The sequence below is a fragment of the Lepidochelys kempii genome, chromosome 3, assembly GCF_965140265.1.
Source record: "Lepidochelys kempii isolate rLepKem1 chromosome 3, rLepKem1.hap2, whole genome shotgun sequence".
NCBI classification, from domain to species: Eukaryota; Metazoa; Chordata; order Testudines; family Cheloniidae; genus Lepidochelys; species Lepidochelys kempii.
In genome coordinates this window covers 97,463,375-97,475,967 of record NC_133258.1, presented here as the reverse complement: position 1 = coordinate 97,475,967, position 12,593 = coordinate 97,463,375, and the positions used below count along the sequence as shown (strand labels likewise).

At 44.8% G+C, this 12,593-nt stretch overlaps 1 protein-coding gene across 1 annotated transcript in view; it reads left to right on the top strand.

Annotated features, from left to right (window-relative positions):
• The first annotated feature begins 3,300 nt into the window (after positions 1–3,300).
• Positions 3,301–12,593, top strand: part of THEMIS (thymocyte selection associated) — a 112,818-nt gene continuing 103,525 nt past the window's right edge. The window contains exon 1 of the mRNA XM_073335191.1: positions 3,301–3,391. Coding sequence (XP_073191292.1) covers positions 3,301–3,391 — 91 coding nt within the window. The remainder of the gene's footprint in view (positions 3,392–12,593) is intronic.

Below are 12,593 nucleotides of genomic sequence, written 5' to 3'. Positions count from 1 at the left end.
AATGTAGAGCAATTTAGTGATGGTCAAAGGTGACCCTAAGGAATGAAACCTGCCAGTGAGCCACAGACCGAGTACAGCATGGACAAGTGAGGGGACGTTGCACAATGCTGCTGCAGCACCTCAGCTCTGACCTGGATTGACCCCGACCTCTAGGGGCAATGGAAGAATTCAGCCAACTTCCACACTCATTCGGTCCTCTGGAGACGATTGAATTTTATGAGCTCAATCCTGCCAGGGGCTGAGCACTCTGGCCTCGATCCAGCAAAATGCATGCTTAACATCTGAGCACACATAAATTCCCACTGAACTTGTTGGGACTACTCACAGGGAGGCAGCGTTGCCTAGTAGATAGAGCACTGGACTGGGATTCTGGGTACATGGGTTCTTTTCCCAGCTTGGCAACTGGCCTCCAGTGTGACCTTAAGCAAGTCACTTCCCCTCCCTATGCCTCAGTTCTCCATCTGTAAAATGGGGTAATGCTACCAACCTCCTTTGTAAAGAGCATTGAAATGGATGGATGAAAAACGTGCCATATTACAGCTTGGTGGTATTATTAGAAATACGTAGCGGGACTGGGACCAGATTGCTCAGCACCTTGTGAGATGGAGCCCTTTATTGTGTGTCTTCCTCACTGAACTGAAAGGTGTTTGGGAATGCAAATTATTTTTTTCCCCATGATTAATTATGTTTGCTTAATTTGTGTGTGTATGTGTGTGTGTGTTGCTGGAAGGGAATGGGGGAAGGTCTTTTTATAAAGCTAGTAAATAATTGCCTGCATCTGTTTTCTAGGTAAGACAACAATAATAGCTGTCACTACTAGAACCAAAGTCCTATTTTTCATGCCTCTACCCTGCAGTGTTACCAGCTGCTAACGGTGATCTCTCCACCTGCTCACAAAACCATCTGCTGCATTCTGTTAAGCAACCCCTTACCCATCCCCGAATCAGATCCTCATTCCTTCACCCAGTGCCTGGTGCAGATACCCTGTCCCTAAAACTGGCTCCCATGCCCCTGTGATTTGGGGCCACGAGCTGCAAACATTCCCCCTTTATAAGAGACAGCTCAGACATGTTATACACATAGAAAGCAATTTTAAAACGTCAGAAAAGCAAACGAATTAACCCCCACCCCCAGTACTGAAGCAGGTCACAATCATGCTCATCATCTGATGACATAGTGCAGTGCACCTGCATCTGTATTTCCCCTGAGTGGTCCAGCAAGGGCACCCACTCTCAGGCTTCCAGCTCCCCCGTCCTTCTCTCTTGGCTGGAGACAAACGTCTCTCCACCTTCTGACATGGGGGGGGATGTCCAGGCTGTACAGTTCCCTGCTTTCACCGTGTATTTCCCAGCAAAGACAGTCTGCCTAAGCCCACCTGCTTGCTTTCTCTTCAGAGAGTGATAGCTACAGATACAAGATAAAAAGCATTAGATAAAACAACGGAAAACCAGTTAAAGAGCCTACACACATGCTAGTAAACTTGCCAGACTCTCATCTGGGCTCTGGCAAGAACAGGCTTTCAACACTCAGAACAAGTCCCCAGTCTTATGGGGCCTCAGTAGACCTGTCTTTCCAACCCTACCCTATGGACTGGGCCCCTCCATGGACCAGGGTCCTGTCCATTTGCTGGATCAGGATGAAGGCCCTGAGTCAGCCTAAACTCGGCTTTTTCTCCAAAAGTCTTTTCTTTGTTTCTGGGTCTCTGAAGTATCCACTTTGAACTAGTATATGCACCTCTCTTCAGGAGGCTTCTAAGGCTGATAATGGAGGACCTTTATTCTCCTCCTCCTCCCAACTAGGGAAGGTACCTGCAGGTCCACAACCCATAACTGCATCTTTAATAAGTGTACCCGAAAGGTTTTAATCTGAATTCAATGAGGTTTAGTTTAACTCAGTAAAGTTTATCTTAATCCCATAAAGTTCGTTCAGGATATTGTCAGTCTGTCACAATTAAAATAGTTAGCAGCCGTGTTAGTCTGTAGCCGCAAAAAAAACCAGGAGTACTTGTTGCACCTTAGAGACTAACCAATTTTTTAGAGCATAAGCTTTCGTGGGCTCCAGCCCACTTCATCGGATGCATTGAATGGAACATATAGTAAGAAGATAGATATATATATACATACAGAGAAGGTGGAATTTGCCATATGAACTGTAAGAGGCTAATTAATTAAAGTAGGTGGCAATCCACTCCCCCACCCATCTGATTACACAGCTAGCTTGCTGCTTTATCCTGACACCATATAGATACTTAGGGAAGAACCTGTTGTCACTGTAGAGTGTGAAACAGTGTAGCAAGGAAGAGCCCTAATCCTACCATTGACTCTATGATTTTATGGACTTTATGCCTTACCCTACGTGCACTGCTATTGAAATCGATGGCACTACTCACTGTTGTTACATATAGCGGAGCCAAACTCATATATGAACAATGGCAAAGATTTTCAAAAGCGACTAGTGATTTTGGGTGCCCAATTTGAGACACCTTAAACCAGGCTGATTTTTCAGAAAGTGCGAGGCATCTACCCTCTGAAATCCAGGCCCTGTTAAGGTACGCCAAGTGAGAGCCCCAAAGTAACTAGTTGCTTTTGAAAATCTTGGCTATTCTGCATAGCTAAATTCAACTGTCATGCACAGATCCAAAGAGGCCCATATTTTTGTCTGCACCTTCCTCACGACACCACAGGAACTCTCTAAAAGCAGCAAAAGCAAAAAAACAAAACAGTTTCATTTTACATCTCCAGAGAGTTTGTGGTTTCTGAAAAGCACAAATGTAAAACTGTATTTTGTGCTCCAAAATAAATGTGATTTGTTTTTCCAGCTTCAGATATGTTTAACATTACACAAAATCCTTTCCATGTGGACAGATGACTAGTTAGTGCCTCAAGGTACCAAATCAAATAACTCCCTGTTTTAGGTTGAGTTCTGGAGAAAGACCTCCTCTTTCCTATTACATTTGGTACCAGCTGCAACCAACATAAGCAGCACTTCGTTTAGCCTAAATTGGCACATGCCCAAGCACCAGGCAGTAAAAACTTAACCATGTCATTTGATGCCCATTCTTGTGGTATTGCTCAACCTACTCTTGCCCCCCACCACCCCTTGAGCTGCCACAGTGGGAGGAAGTGGCGATCATAGTAAAGAAGAGAAGCGCCTCCCTCACCTCTCCTCCCCACGCCTCCCTCCAGCAACAGAAAGTTTCTGAGAGAAGTCCCAGACTCGGTTCCTGTGAGTACCATGGCAGGCTTCCCAGAAGTTGCTGGCCTTTAGACACCAAATGCATGTGCTGCCTTAACACAGACCATGGCATCAAACCTGACAACATTCATCCATTCCCTGGATCCAAGAACCCTCCCCAGGGTCCTCCAAATCCAATCAGGCATCTACTTCCAAGGTGAGTTGCAGACTTTTCATGGGGTGGGGTTCATGGACTCTGTGCTGTTCCCTCACTCTAGAGAGAGGAGATGCTGGGGAACGGGGGGAGGATGGGGAAGGATGATAGCAGCTTGGACCTTTCCGGGGAAAGGAGACACCCCTGTGAAAAGAGAAGTGAAGTTGTAGATGACTTTGGGAGGCTGGCTTGGCTAGGGGTACATTCAGTTACATGTAGGCATATAGGAGACGAGATTTGGAACAGGGCACTTAACACTCCTCCAGTCCTGGACCATTACTGGGAGTGCCATAAGTGCCAGGGTATACTTAATCCTGCCTCAGTGCAGGGGAATGCACCAGATGGCTTCTTGAGAACCCTTCCAGTCCAACATTTCTGTGAGTGCTTAGCGCTAATATAAAGCCTTCAACCAAAGGATCTCAAGTCACTTCACAAAGGTTAATTGATTAAGCCTCACATCTGTCTTGTGAGATAGGCAAGTAATAATACCCCTTTTTATGCACCAGAGCACTGAGGCAGGGATTAAGAGGTAGGAGTGTGCCTCTCTTGAGGCAAGAAGGAGAAAAGCCACAAACTTGGTTCTGGACCTGTAGATCCTTTAGATGTGCTATGATATAAATGTATCATTGTGATTCTGACATTAACGTCATCGTGGTGATTTTTTGCTGGGTTTCCCCCAAGTATTTGTACTAGGTATTCATGGCATTCCTACTCTTGGGGCTTGTTACTCCACAAAATCCTGATGAAAGGACTGAACTAGCTCCCAAGGGCTTGCACTGGAAGGCAAAAGTCTCGACTGCATATTCTGCATTCATTGAGTGCATGGGCTCTCTTAGGGCTTGTCTACACTGGCAACGTTAAAGCACTGCCATGGCAGCATTTTAACGTGGCTTCGTAGTCATGGCACAGCGCTGGGAGAGACCTCCCAACGCTCTAAAACACCCACCTCCACGAGGGGCGTAGCTACCAGCACTAAGAGCATGGCTACTGGTGCCCAGCGCCGGTGCACTGTCTATACTGGCTCGTTACATCGCTGAAACTTGCAACACTCAGGGGTGCGTTTTTTTCACACCCCTGAGCGAGAAAAGTGTAAAGCTGTAAAGTGCCAGTGTAGACAAGCCTTTGTCTGGAAATTCCATGAGATGAAGCAGTCAAGAATGTAACAAGTCAGAGAAGGGAATGCTTCCCTTCCCTTAGGGTTAAATTCACTGCAGCAGAGGTCCAGGAAAGTCCTTCACTCCACATCAGTCTGTTGTGTTGCAGTGCACAGGAGGGGGTGAGGGTGGAGTTGTCACAAACCCGTGTTAGCTAGGAAGAAATCTCAGATATGCCGCAGTGGAAGAGGCTTTTGGGGAATCAGCTGGAGCAGGGGTTATAATATCTGTGCGTATGCAGATCCAAAAGCCCTAAAGTCCTGCAAAGGGTGGCAAGAGATTATATGAGCAGTGGCTGGGTAGAGACTGAGCTGCAGTCTCAGAGCCTGCCTGTTGGAGTCTGATGAATTCCAACCTACCAATATGCAAGAAGTTTCCTTATTGGAGGGGAGAAGAGGGAAGGGGTGAATTTCAACTTTAGGGCAAAAAGTTCAGTTATAATCATGGTCTATTGCATGGCATCTTCTCAAACGCTCCTATTTTGACTGATCTAAAACAAAAACACAAAAGTGCTTCCTCCACCTGACAGTTTATTGGGCCTAGAAAATGGCATTCTGGGAAATTAACTCACCTAAAAGTGTCCAAGTCTTCTAAAAATATTATTTTTTCACACTCTACTATAAAATATGACCCCATTCATTGGCAGCTAAAGCTCTGCATTGAAAAATCCTTTGTCTCTGGGCTGAGAACCTGTGACTCAAGTTCCACGCTAAGATTCATTAAAATCTTGAAAAGAGGGTTTCCATTTGAGCTGGAAAACCCAGCGGAGCGGAATCTGTAAATTGAAAGCAAAGCTCCTTAAGAGGAGGAAAGTGAGTAGTGGTGGCAACTATGTAATTCACTGGAAAGTTAGCATGGTTCCTGCCTGGGCCTGCCCCTGGGGAAACCCACATGATGCGGGCTGAGGGCCATTCCATGAGGTTTTACCTTGTGGTCTTTCTAACCTCTTAGTCCCTCTGGGAGGAGAGTGTTATTAGCTGACAAGGCCACAGCCTCAAAACACCACAGACGCTGGGGAGCTGCAGAGAGTGGAAGCTGCTTCCCGACAGATGCAGAGATCTCTGCACACAAGACTAGACTTACGGTGCTGCTCTCTTTCTGGGCTCATGAACTGTGCTCCCATATTACCCAGAACTCTCCTCTCCAACAGCAGTGCAGGCGCAGGGTATAAGGAAATGCTGGGATTGGCAACACTCGCTTACATGCAGCTATCTCCTTCTTTTGGAAGAGATCACGGTGTAATAAGCAGGTGCTCCCTGACTTCTCCTTCCCACAACCCGACCCGTCTTCTGAAATACCCTGGAGCCCCCAAACTCTGGTGCTCAGGCAGGGATGACACCACAGGCTTGGAGGAAAATGGGCACCCATATTATAATAAGTGGACCTGATTCTGTAACATGCTCAGCTTCCTCAACTCCTCTGACTAAAATGGAAGTTCAGGGTGCTCTGCACCTTTAAGGTTTGAATTCACTGAATCAAAAGGTGGAAAAGACCCTCCTTGATCATCTAATCTAGTTCCTTGAAAGTGCAGGATTAATAAACTCCACTGCCCTTTTCACTTTCGAATACTCACGCCCCTCCATACCACATAGTGGAAGAGAGCCCACGGCCCAGCATGTCTATTATGCCTTATACTGCATTCTCTGAAGTGAGATGGCAGCCTTAAAGAGAGTCTGATATGTAACGGTTGTCGTACTGGTAAGCATGAGGGTAGACCACTGTATACAATGTGAATTTCCAAATGGACAACAGTTCTTTGGTTCCTCACTGGATTTTTGCCCCAGAAGTCCCCACGATCTCTCTTACTGCATTCAATTATACTAGTGATCACAGCATGGCTACTGTGGTAGATTATGGATTTATTACTAATGTTGCGAAGAACAAATGAGAGTGGGTATGTACAGATTTTAGTAGCTATGATCCTGTTGTGAAGGGGCAAGAGGCAGTTGAGTGCTGTTCAGCTTAGCTTTTCTGGGGCCTTTCATTTACTGTATTGTGGTTTTGAGGGATTCTTAGTACGTTATTCGTACTATAGCTAGAAAAAACTGATGGTCAGTAAAGGAGAGGATTCACTTCGGGCTTCTCTACATGCACTGTGCTGCAGCTGTGGGTGCTTTAGTGAAGATGCCACTACGCCAACGAGAGAGCTTCTGTCCGTGTCATGAATCCACCGCTGCGAGAGGCAGTAGCTGCGTCAATGGGAGAAGCTATACCAAGGATTAGATCGGTATAACTAGGTCACTCTGGAGTGTGGATTTTTCACACTCCTGAGCAACGCAGTTATATCGATGTAAGTTTGTAGTGTAGACCTGGCCTCAAAGAGTATGACAAGAAATCATGGGGAATATTTGAAATTCATCAACTGGGGGGAAAAATAAACCTATGAAGGAGAGTTTACAGCAGAGAGGAAAAATATTTCCAGCGGTTGGGTTTGTGTCACAGCAGCACCAGGTATATTGTCCAAAAAAGAATGTAGGATTTTCTGATGCCATTTTGAACAGCCATGTAGAATGAAATATGAAGTGAACAAGAATCATTTAAATCCAGTCCTGAGGGGCGTGCTCAAAGATGTAGCAAAGGAAGGGGCAGATTGTGGCCACGAAGCCTTCCGCTGCAGTGTGGAGGGGGTAATATGGAGACAACAGGGCTTGATTCTCCACTGCCTTTGTGCCTTTTGGAGCAGTGGATATGAAGTGCTGCTGAATAAGAATTCTCCGCTCACTCTCACTGGAGGTGGCATTCTCCATACACTTCAGCCAGCATGAAAGCACTGCACAAGTCTGGACCTGTGAATCAGCCCCAGTGTCCTTGAGGCAGACTCGATGCCCCTGGGAGTGCAGAGAGAGCAAATTGTTACTCCATCCTCTGAGAGGATGAAGCAGGTGCTTCTTGCATGTGGGAAGCCTGTTTTACTGGCTGTTGCAGAGATAGAGGGCAGGGCAAGGACTGGGAATGCATTTGTCTCTGGCCAGAAGAGGCCATTTGGAAGAGGGAAGGCTCCCAGAGGCCTCTGCTTTGCATTACCACATAACGCTGAGCACAATCTGGTCCCTAGCTTTTAGGCACAATCTTGCCAGATGGATATATGCACAGGGCTGAGCATTGACAGTATGATCAGCCCTATACAAAACTGAACATGAAAACAGCCCTTGCCTCAAACAGCTTTAGAATCACCACAATCAGGCTTAATAACAACCCTTTGATGTTACAAGTTGATTTCCATCCATCAAAACCAAGTATTTTACAAAAAAAAGGGGAAATATCTTTATCTCCAGTTTGGAGCTGGGAAAACGGAGGCTGGCTCATACAGCGTACTTCAGTTCAGTGTTTGTGCTATCATACTTCACTGCCCTAGTCTTAACTTTCAGTGCTACAAACACTGGATAGTTGAACCACTGAAGGAAATGAGAACGAAGGAGTAAGCCAATTATAATAGCAAGCCAGAGGCTATTTAGACACAAATATCTTGGTGATCAGCATGGATGAGAAAGGAACTACAGGACAGTCTGAAATACATGGCTGTTTAGTAGTTCATTTTAATATGTTATTAAAACAGTTGAACTACTGAAACTCCATTGGAAATTGATTTGATTTATTACATGTCTGTCTTTGAATATTTCAGTAAATATTGATGTTCAGTGAGCTATAATATGGCCATTGACTTTACTGATAGGATGGCAAGTAGGAGCTTTCACTTTTATGTTGAAAAATTATGTATGTTTTAATTTTGGTATAATTATTTTATGCATAATTGAATTTAATTTTTTGTGGGCTTAATTTAACCAATGTCAAGGCAGTAAAATGTGTCAGATTTTTATCCTGAAAAACATAGAGTTGTCCAGGATGGCTCCTTCCTATTTTTGATACCTAAACATGCTCCCCAATGCACCCTTAACACGCAGTGATTCTTCAACAGTATATTGGCCTTCGTCTTCCTCTAAGCGGGAGTGGGAATTTTGCAAGTTTTCTTCTAATTCTTCCATTTGTCTTTGGGCTGGATTTGCCCCCTGCTCCCTACGTGCACATGTCAGTGATGTGGGGTTTGGACTTCTCAAAACTGCAGATCTCTGGGGATTTGCCGGAGGAAAGTGACCACTTTATGGACACTCCTTGACTTCTCGCTATGACTGGCCCCAGGAACAACAGGTCTACTGCATGATCATGGTACCAGGGGCTCTCCTGATAATGGTTGCCCCCTGGAAACCTAGCAGGCGTAATTTATGCAGCTTTGCCCTATATATTTGCAGTGGGAAGAGGAATCCTGAGGGCCGGAAGCCTCATCCCCAGAGGCTTGGTTGGAACAGAATTGAGGGAGCACACCACAAATGTAATGCTACAAGTTCCACAGTCCCCTACAGCTGGGAACTGCAAGTGTAGGTTCCCTGCACTCTTGGAAGCTGTGGGGAAATGAAGTGTCTTGTGGGAGTTCCCCACACAGATACTGCACCTCTTTCCCCCCGTCCCCCATGTGTGCACACATACGGAGCTAATGCTTTTTGAGCAAGGTGCTGTGTGGTTATGAGACTGCTCAGCACTTTCAGGCTCTTTATTAGTGGTGATCCAGAAGGTTACTCCATACCCTCTTAACAGCGATATCTAGGACCCCAGTACAAAGCGAGGCATTTAAGTATCAGCCTAATTTTTTAAGCCTGTGAGTAGCTTCATTTTAAAGATTTTAGGTGATCCATAGAGCAATGCCCCCAAACATGCCTGGGCTCATCACTCCTGCTGCTTCTCCTTCATCTCTGACAGGTTTCAGAGGAACAGCCGTGTTAGTCTGTATTCGCAAAAAGAAAAGGAGTACTTGTGGCACCTTAGAGACTAACCAATTTATTTGAGCATGAGCTTTCGTGAGCTACAGCTCACTTCATCAGATGTTTACCGTGGAAACTGCAGCAGACTTTATATACACACAGAAATCATGAAACAATACCTCCTCCCACCCCACTGTCCTGCTGGTAATAGCTTATCTAAACCTGTTGATCACTTTAGATAAGCTATTACCAGCAGGACAGTGGGGTGGGAGGAGGTATTGTTTCATGATTTCTGTGTGTATATAAAGTCTGCTGCAGTTTCCACGGTAAACATCTGATGAAGTGAGCTGTAGCTCACGAAAGCTCATGCTCAAATAAATTGGTTAGTCTCTAAGGTGCCACAAGTACTCCTTTTCCTTCATCTCTGTATATACATGCCTGTTGGCTGCCTGCACATTTTCACTTTCAGTTTTGCTGCTGCTGTTCCTGGTAAACGCCCTCTTCCAGAGCCTGTGGTGCTCATGAGCTCTTCCCAGAGCCCTGCATGAGAGTGATGCAACTGACCATCAGCAAAACCGTGAAACTGACGGCATCGTGTTCTGCCAAATTCAAAACCAGCAAATAAGCAAACTGACTCAAACAGTGGAGAACTTTTATTTAAGGTCTTATTTATCTGTGAAATCTAGCAGGGGTTACTTGTAGCAATAGTAGGTAGAAAATGATCAGATGGAAATGTTATTTTTCAGGTTGATGGTAACCCTTTAAGGCAACATGGAGTGGACCAATCCTACTTGCGTTACAAATGTGAAAAGCCAAATGAATCAATGCATGAGTAGAGTTGGCCAAATATGTCAGCAATAAAATGTGGAAATAACATAAATAGGATGTCTATTCGTGGCTGTTAAAGAAATATTTTTGTTTTTTAAATATAACTCCAATGTAAACAAAGCCAGAAAAACGTTGATGAAAATAATTAAGGTTGTAGGATTTAAAGTGGGGGAGTGTGCATTTTTTAACAATGGCCTGGGCATCTACTGAGTTGAATGCTCAGTTGTATCTATGCCAAAAAAACAAAACAAAACAAAACAAAAATCCTTGCATGTTTTCAACATAAGGAAAGAAATTGCTGACATTTTCTATACAATGTTTACCCTGGCAAATTTGTTTCATTTGAGTACGTAGATAAATGACAAATTTGTCAATGGAACCTGAGATTTCTCTCCCTTGCGAGTTCACTCCTAAAAAGCTCCAAGCACTCTCAACTCCTCTTGATTCACCCTGTAGGAGGAAAAAGGTTCCAGAGGAACAGCAGAGAGTAACTATTCACTTAGCGGTGTGGATTTTCTGGTGTGATCTGTATTCACGAGACTGCTTGTAAATTTTCTCTGCCTACCATTATAAACTCTGCTCTCCCGTGTTCAGGCAGATTTTAAAGCAAATTTTGTTTACAATAAGATTCTGCAAGGAAAGCATGTTTCAGTAGTTAGGTTCTGACTGATAGTAACATCTCACATTTGTGAGTCAAATCTTGCCCACTTTGCTCATGTCATTGACTTCAATGGGAGGCTTATCCAAATAAGGTGAATAGGATTTAACCCTCGGCAGCTCCCTTCAGAAAGTTGTGAGGATCAATACAATTTAAGCTCTAGGGGCTAGAACTGTCCCCTCTTGCAGGAGAACCCACATGAGAAGATCCTGGGGGCAGAAAATCTCCTGGAGGATCTCCACAGGGAGATCCTCTCTGCATCATTCTGTGGATTGGGTGGGGGTTGGGGGTTGACCTCTTCATTCATTAAATAGGCTATAGGGCTCAATCAGGTACTCTGCCAATCTCTAGGGTCATCCATATCAAGGTCCTGAATTTCTGCAGCTGCCCTGGATTCCCTCTATTGCCAGCTATATTGTTCCAGCCAGTATGGTACTAATGGAATCCCTCCAGCTGTGGCTGCCCCTGGAACTCATAGGATGAGTGGCTGAGGCTCTGTGGAAAGGATAATAAAGGTCAGGCGTTGTTACCTTTTTCTGCTGATCTTTATTGGGCCAGAGAGGAGATTGTGCAAGGTACTTAAGCACGTGCCTAACTATGGGCTTGATCCTGCAAGGCGCCGAATGCTCTGGCCTGATCCAGCAGAGAAAAATATGCTTGATTTTAAGCAGCTCCATTAAACTCTGAGTAGTTGCATTGATGCTTATAATTAAGCAAGTGCTAAAGTGCGTTGCAGTATCCAACCACTTTATTAATGACCTTCGCACAAAAAGCAAGAGGGTGCTAATGAAATTTATTTCTGATACAAGGATGTCAGTACAGATGAGGATTGGAATATTACATGGGAAGATCTGGATGACTTTGAAGTCTGGAGTGACAGAAACGGGACGAAATTCAATAGTACAATGTGCCAGGTCATGCACTTAGGCTCTAGTAATAAAAATTTTAGCTGCAAGCTGGGGTCTCAGCAGTTTCAACTGACAGAGGAGGAGAGAGACCTGCCTATGTGGGTCAATCACACGATTATGTTGAGGCACCAATGTAATGCAGCCATTAAGAAGGCAAATGTGATCCTAGGATTTGTCAGGTGAGGCATTTCCAGTAGAGATAGAGAACTGTTAATGCCATTATACAAGGCACTGGTAGGAACTCACTGGGAATACTGTGTACAATTCTGGTCACCCATATTCAAGAAAGATTAATTTAAACGGGAACAGGTGCAGAGAACAGCTATTAGGATGATCAGGGGAATGGAGGGCCTATTTTATGAGAGGAGACTGGAAGAGCTTGCCTTGCTTAGCTTAGCAAAGAGAAAGCTCAGAGAGGATATGATTACTTGCTATAAATATATTGGGGAAGGAAATACCCCAGTAGGAGAAGGAGAGTGCAGAGTTATTTAAGCTAAAGGACAATGCTGGCCCAAAAAAAAATGGTCATGAACAAACTGGGAAGAGAAATTAGAAGGGAGGGATCAGGAAGGAATTTCCACTGCGACCCAAATGTGTTCTGGGAGGATTTTTAACCTCCTTCCTCTGAAGCATCAGGAATGGTCACAGCTGAAGATGGGCCAGAGCATTCTCTCTTTCAGGTGTTTGGCTGGCTCGTTGTTGCTCGTATGCCCACTGATTATCATATGTGGGGGCAGGAAGGAATTTCCTCCCATGTCCGGTTGACAGTGATGTTGCGTTTTTTTGCCTTCCTCTGTGGGTGAGGATCACTTGCCAGGATTATCTGGGTACATCTCATTTAATCATTTGTCTGCCATAGCGGGGGCCTTGAACAAGGGTGTGCCTCCATCCCTCCTATTCTCT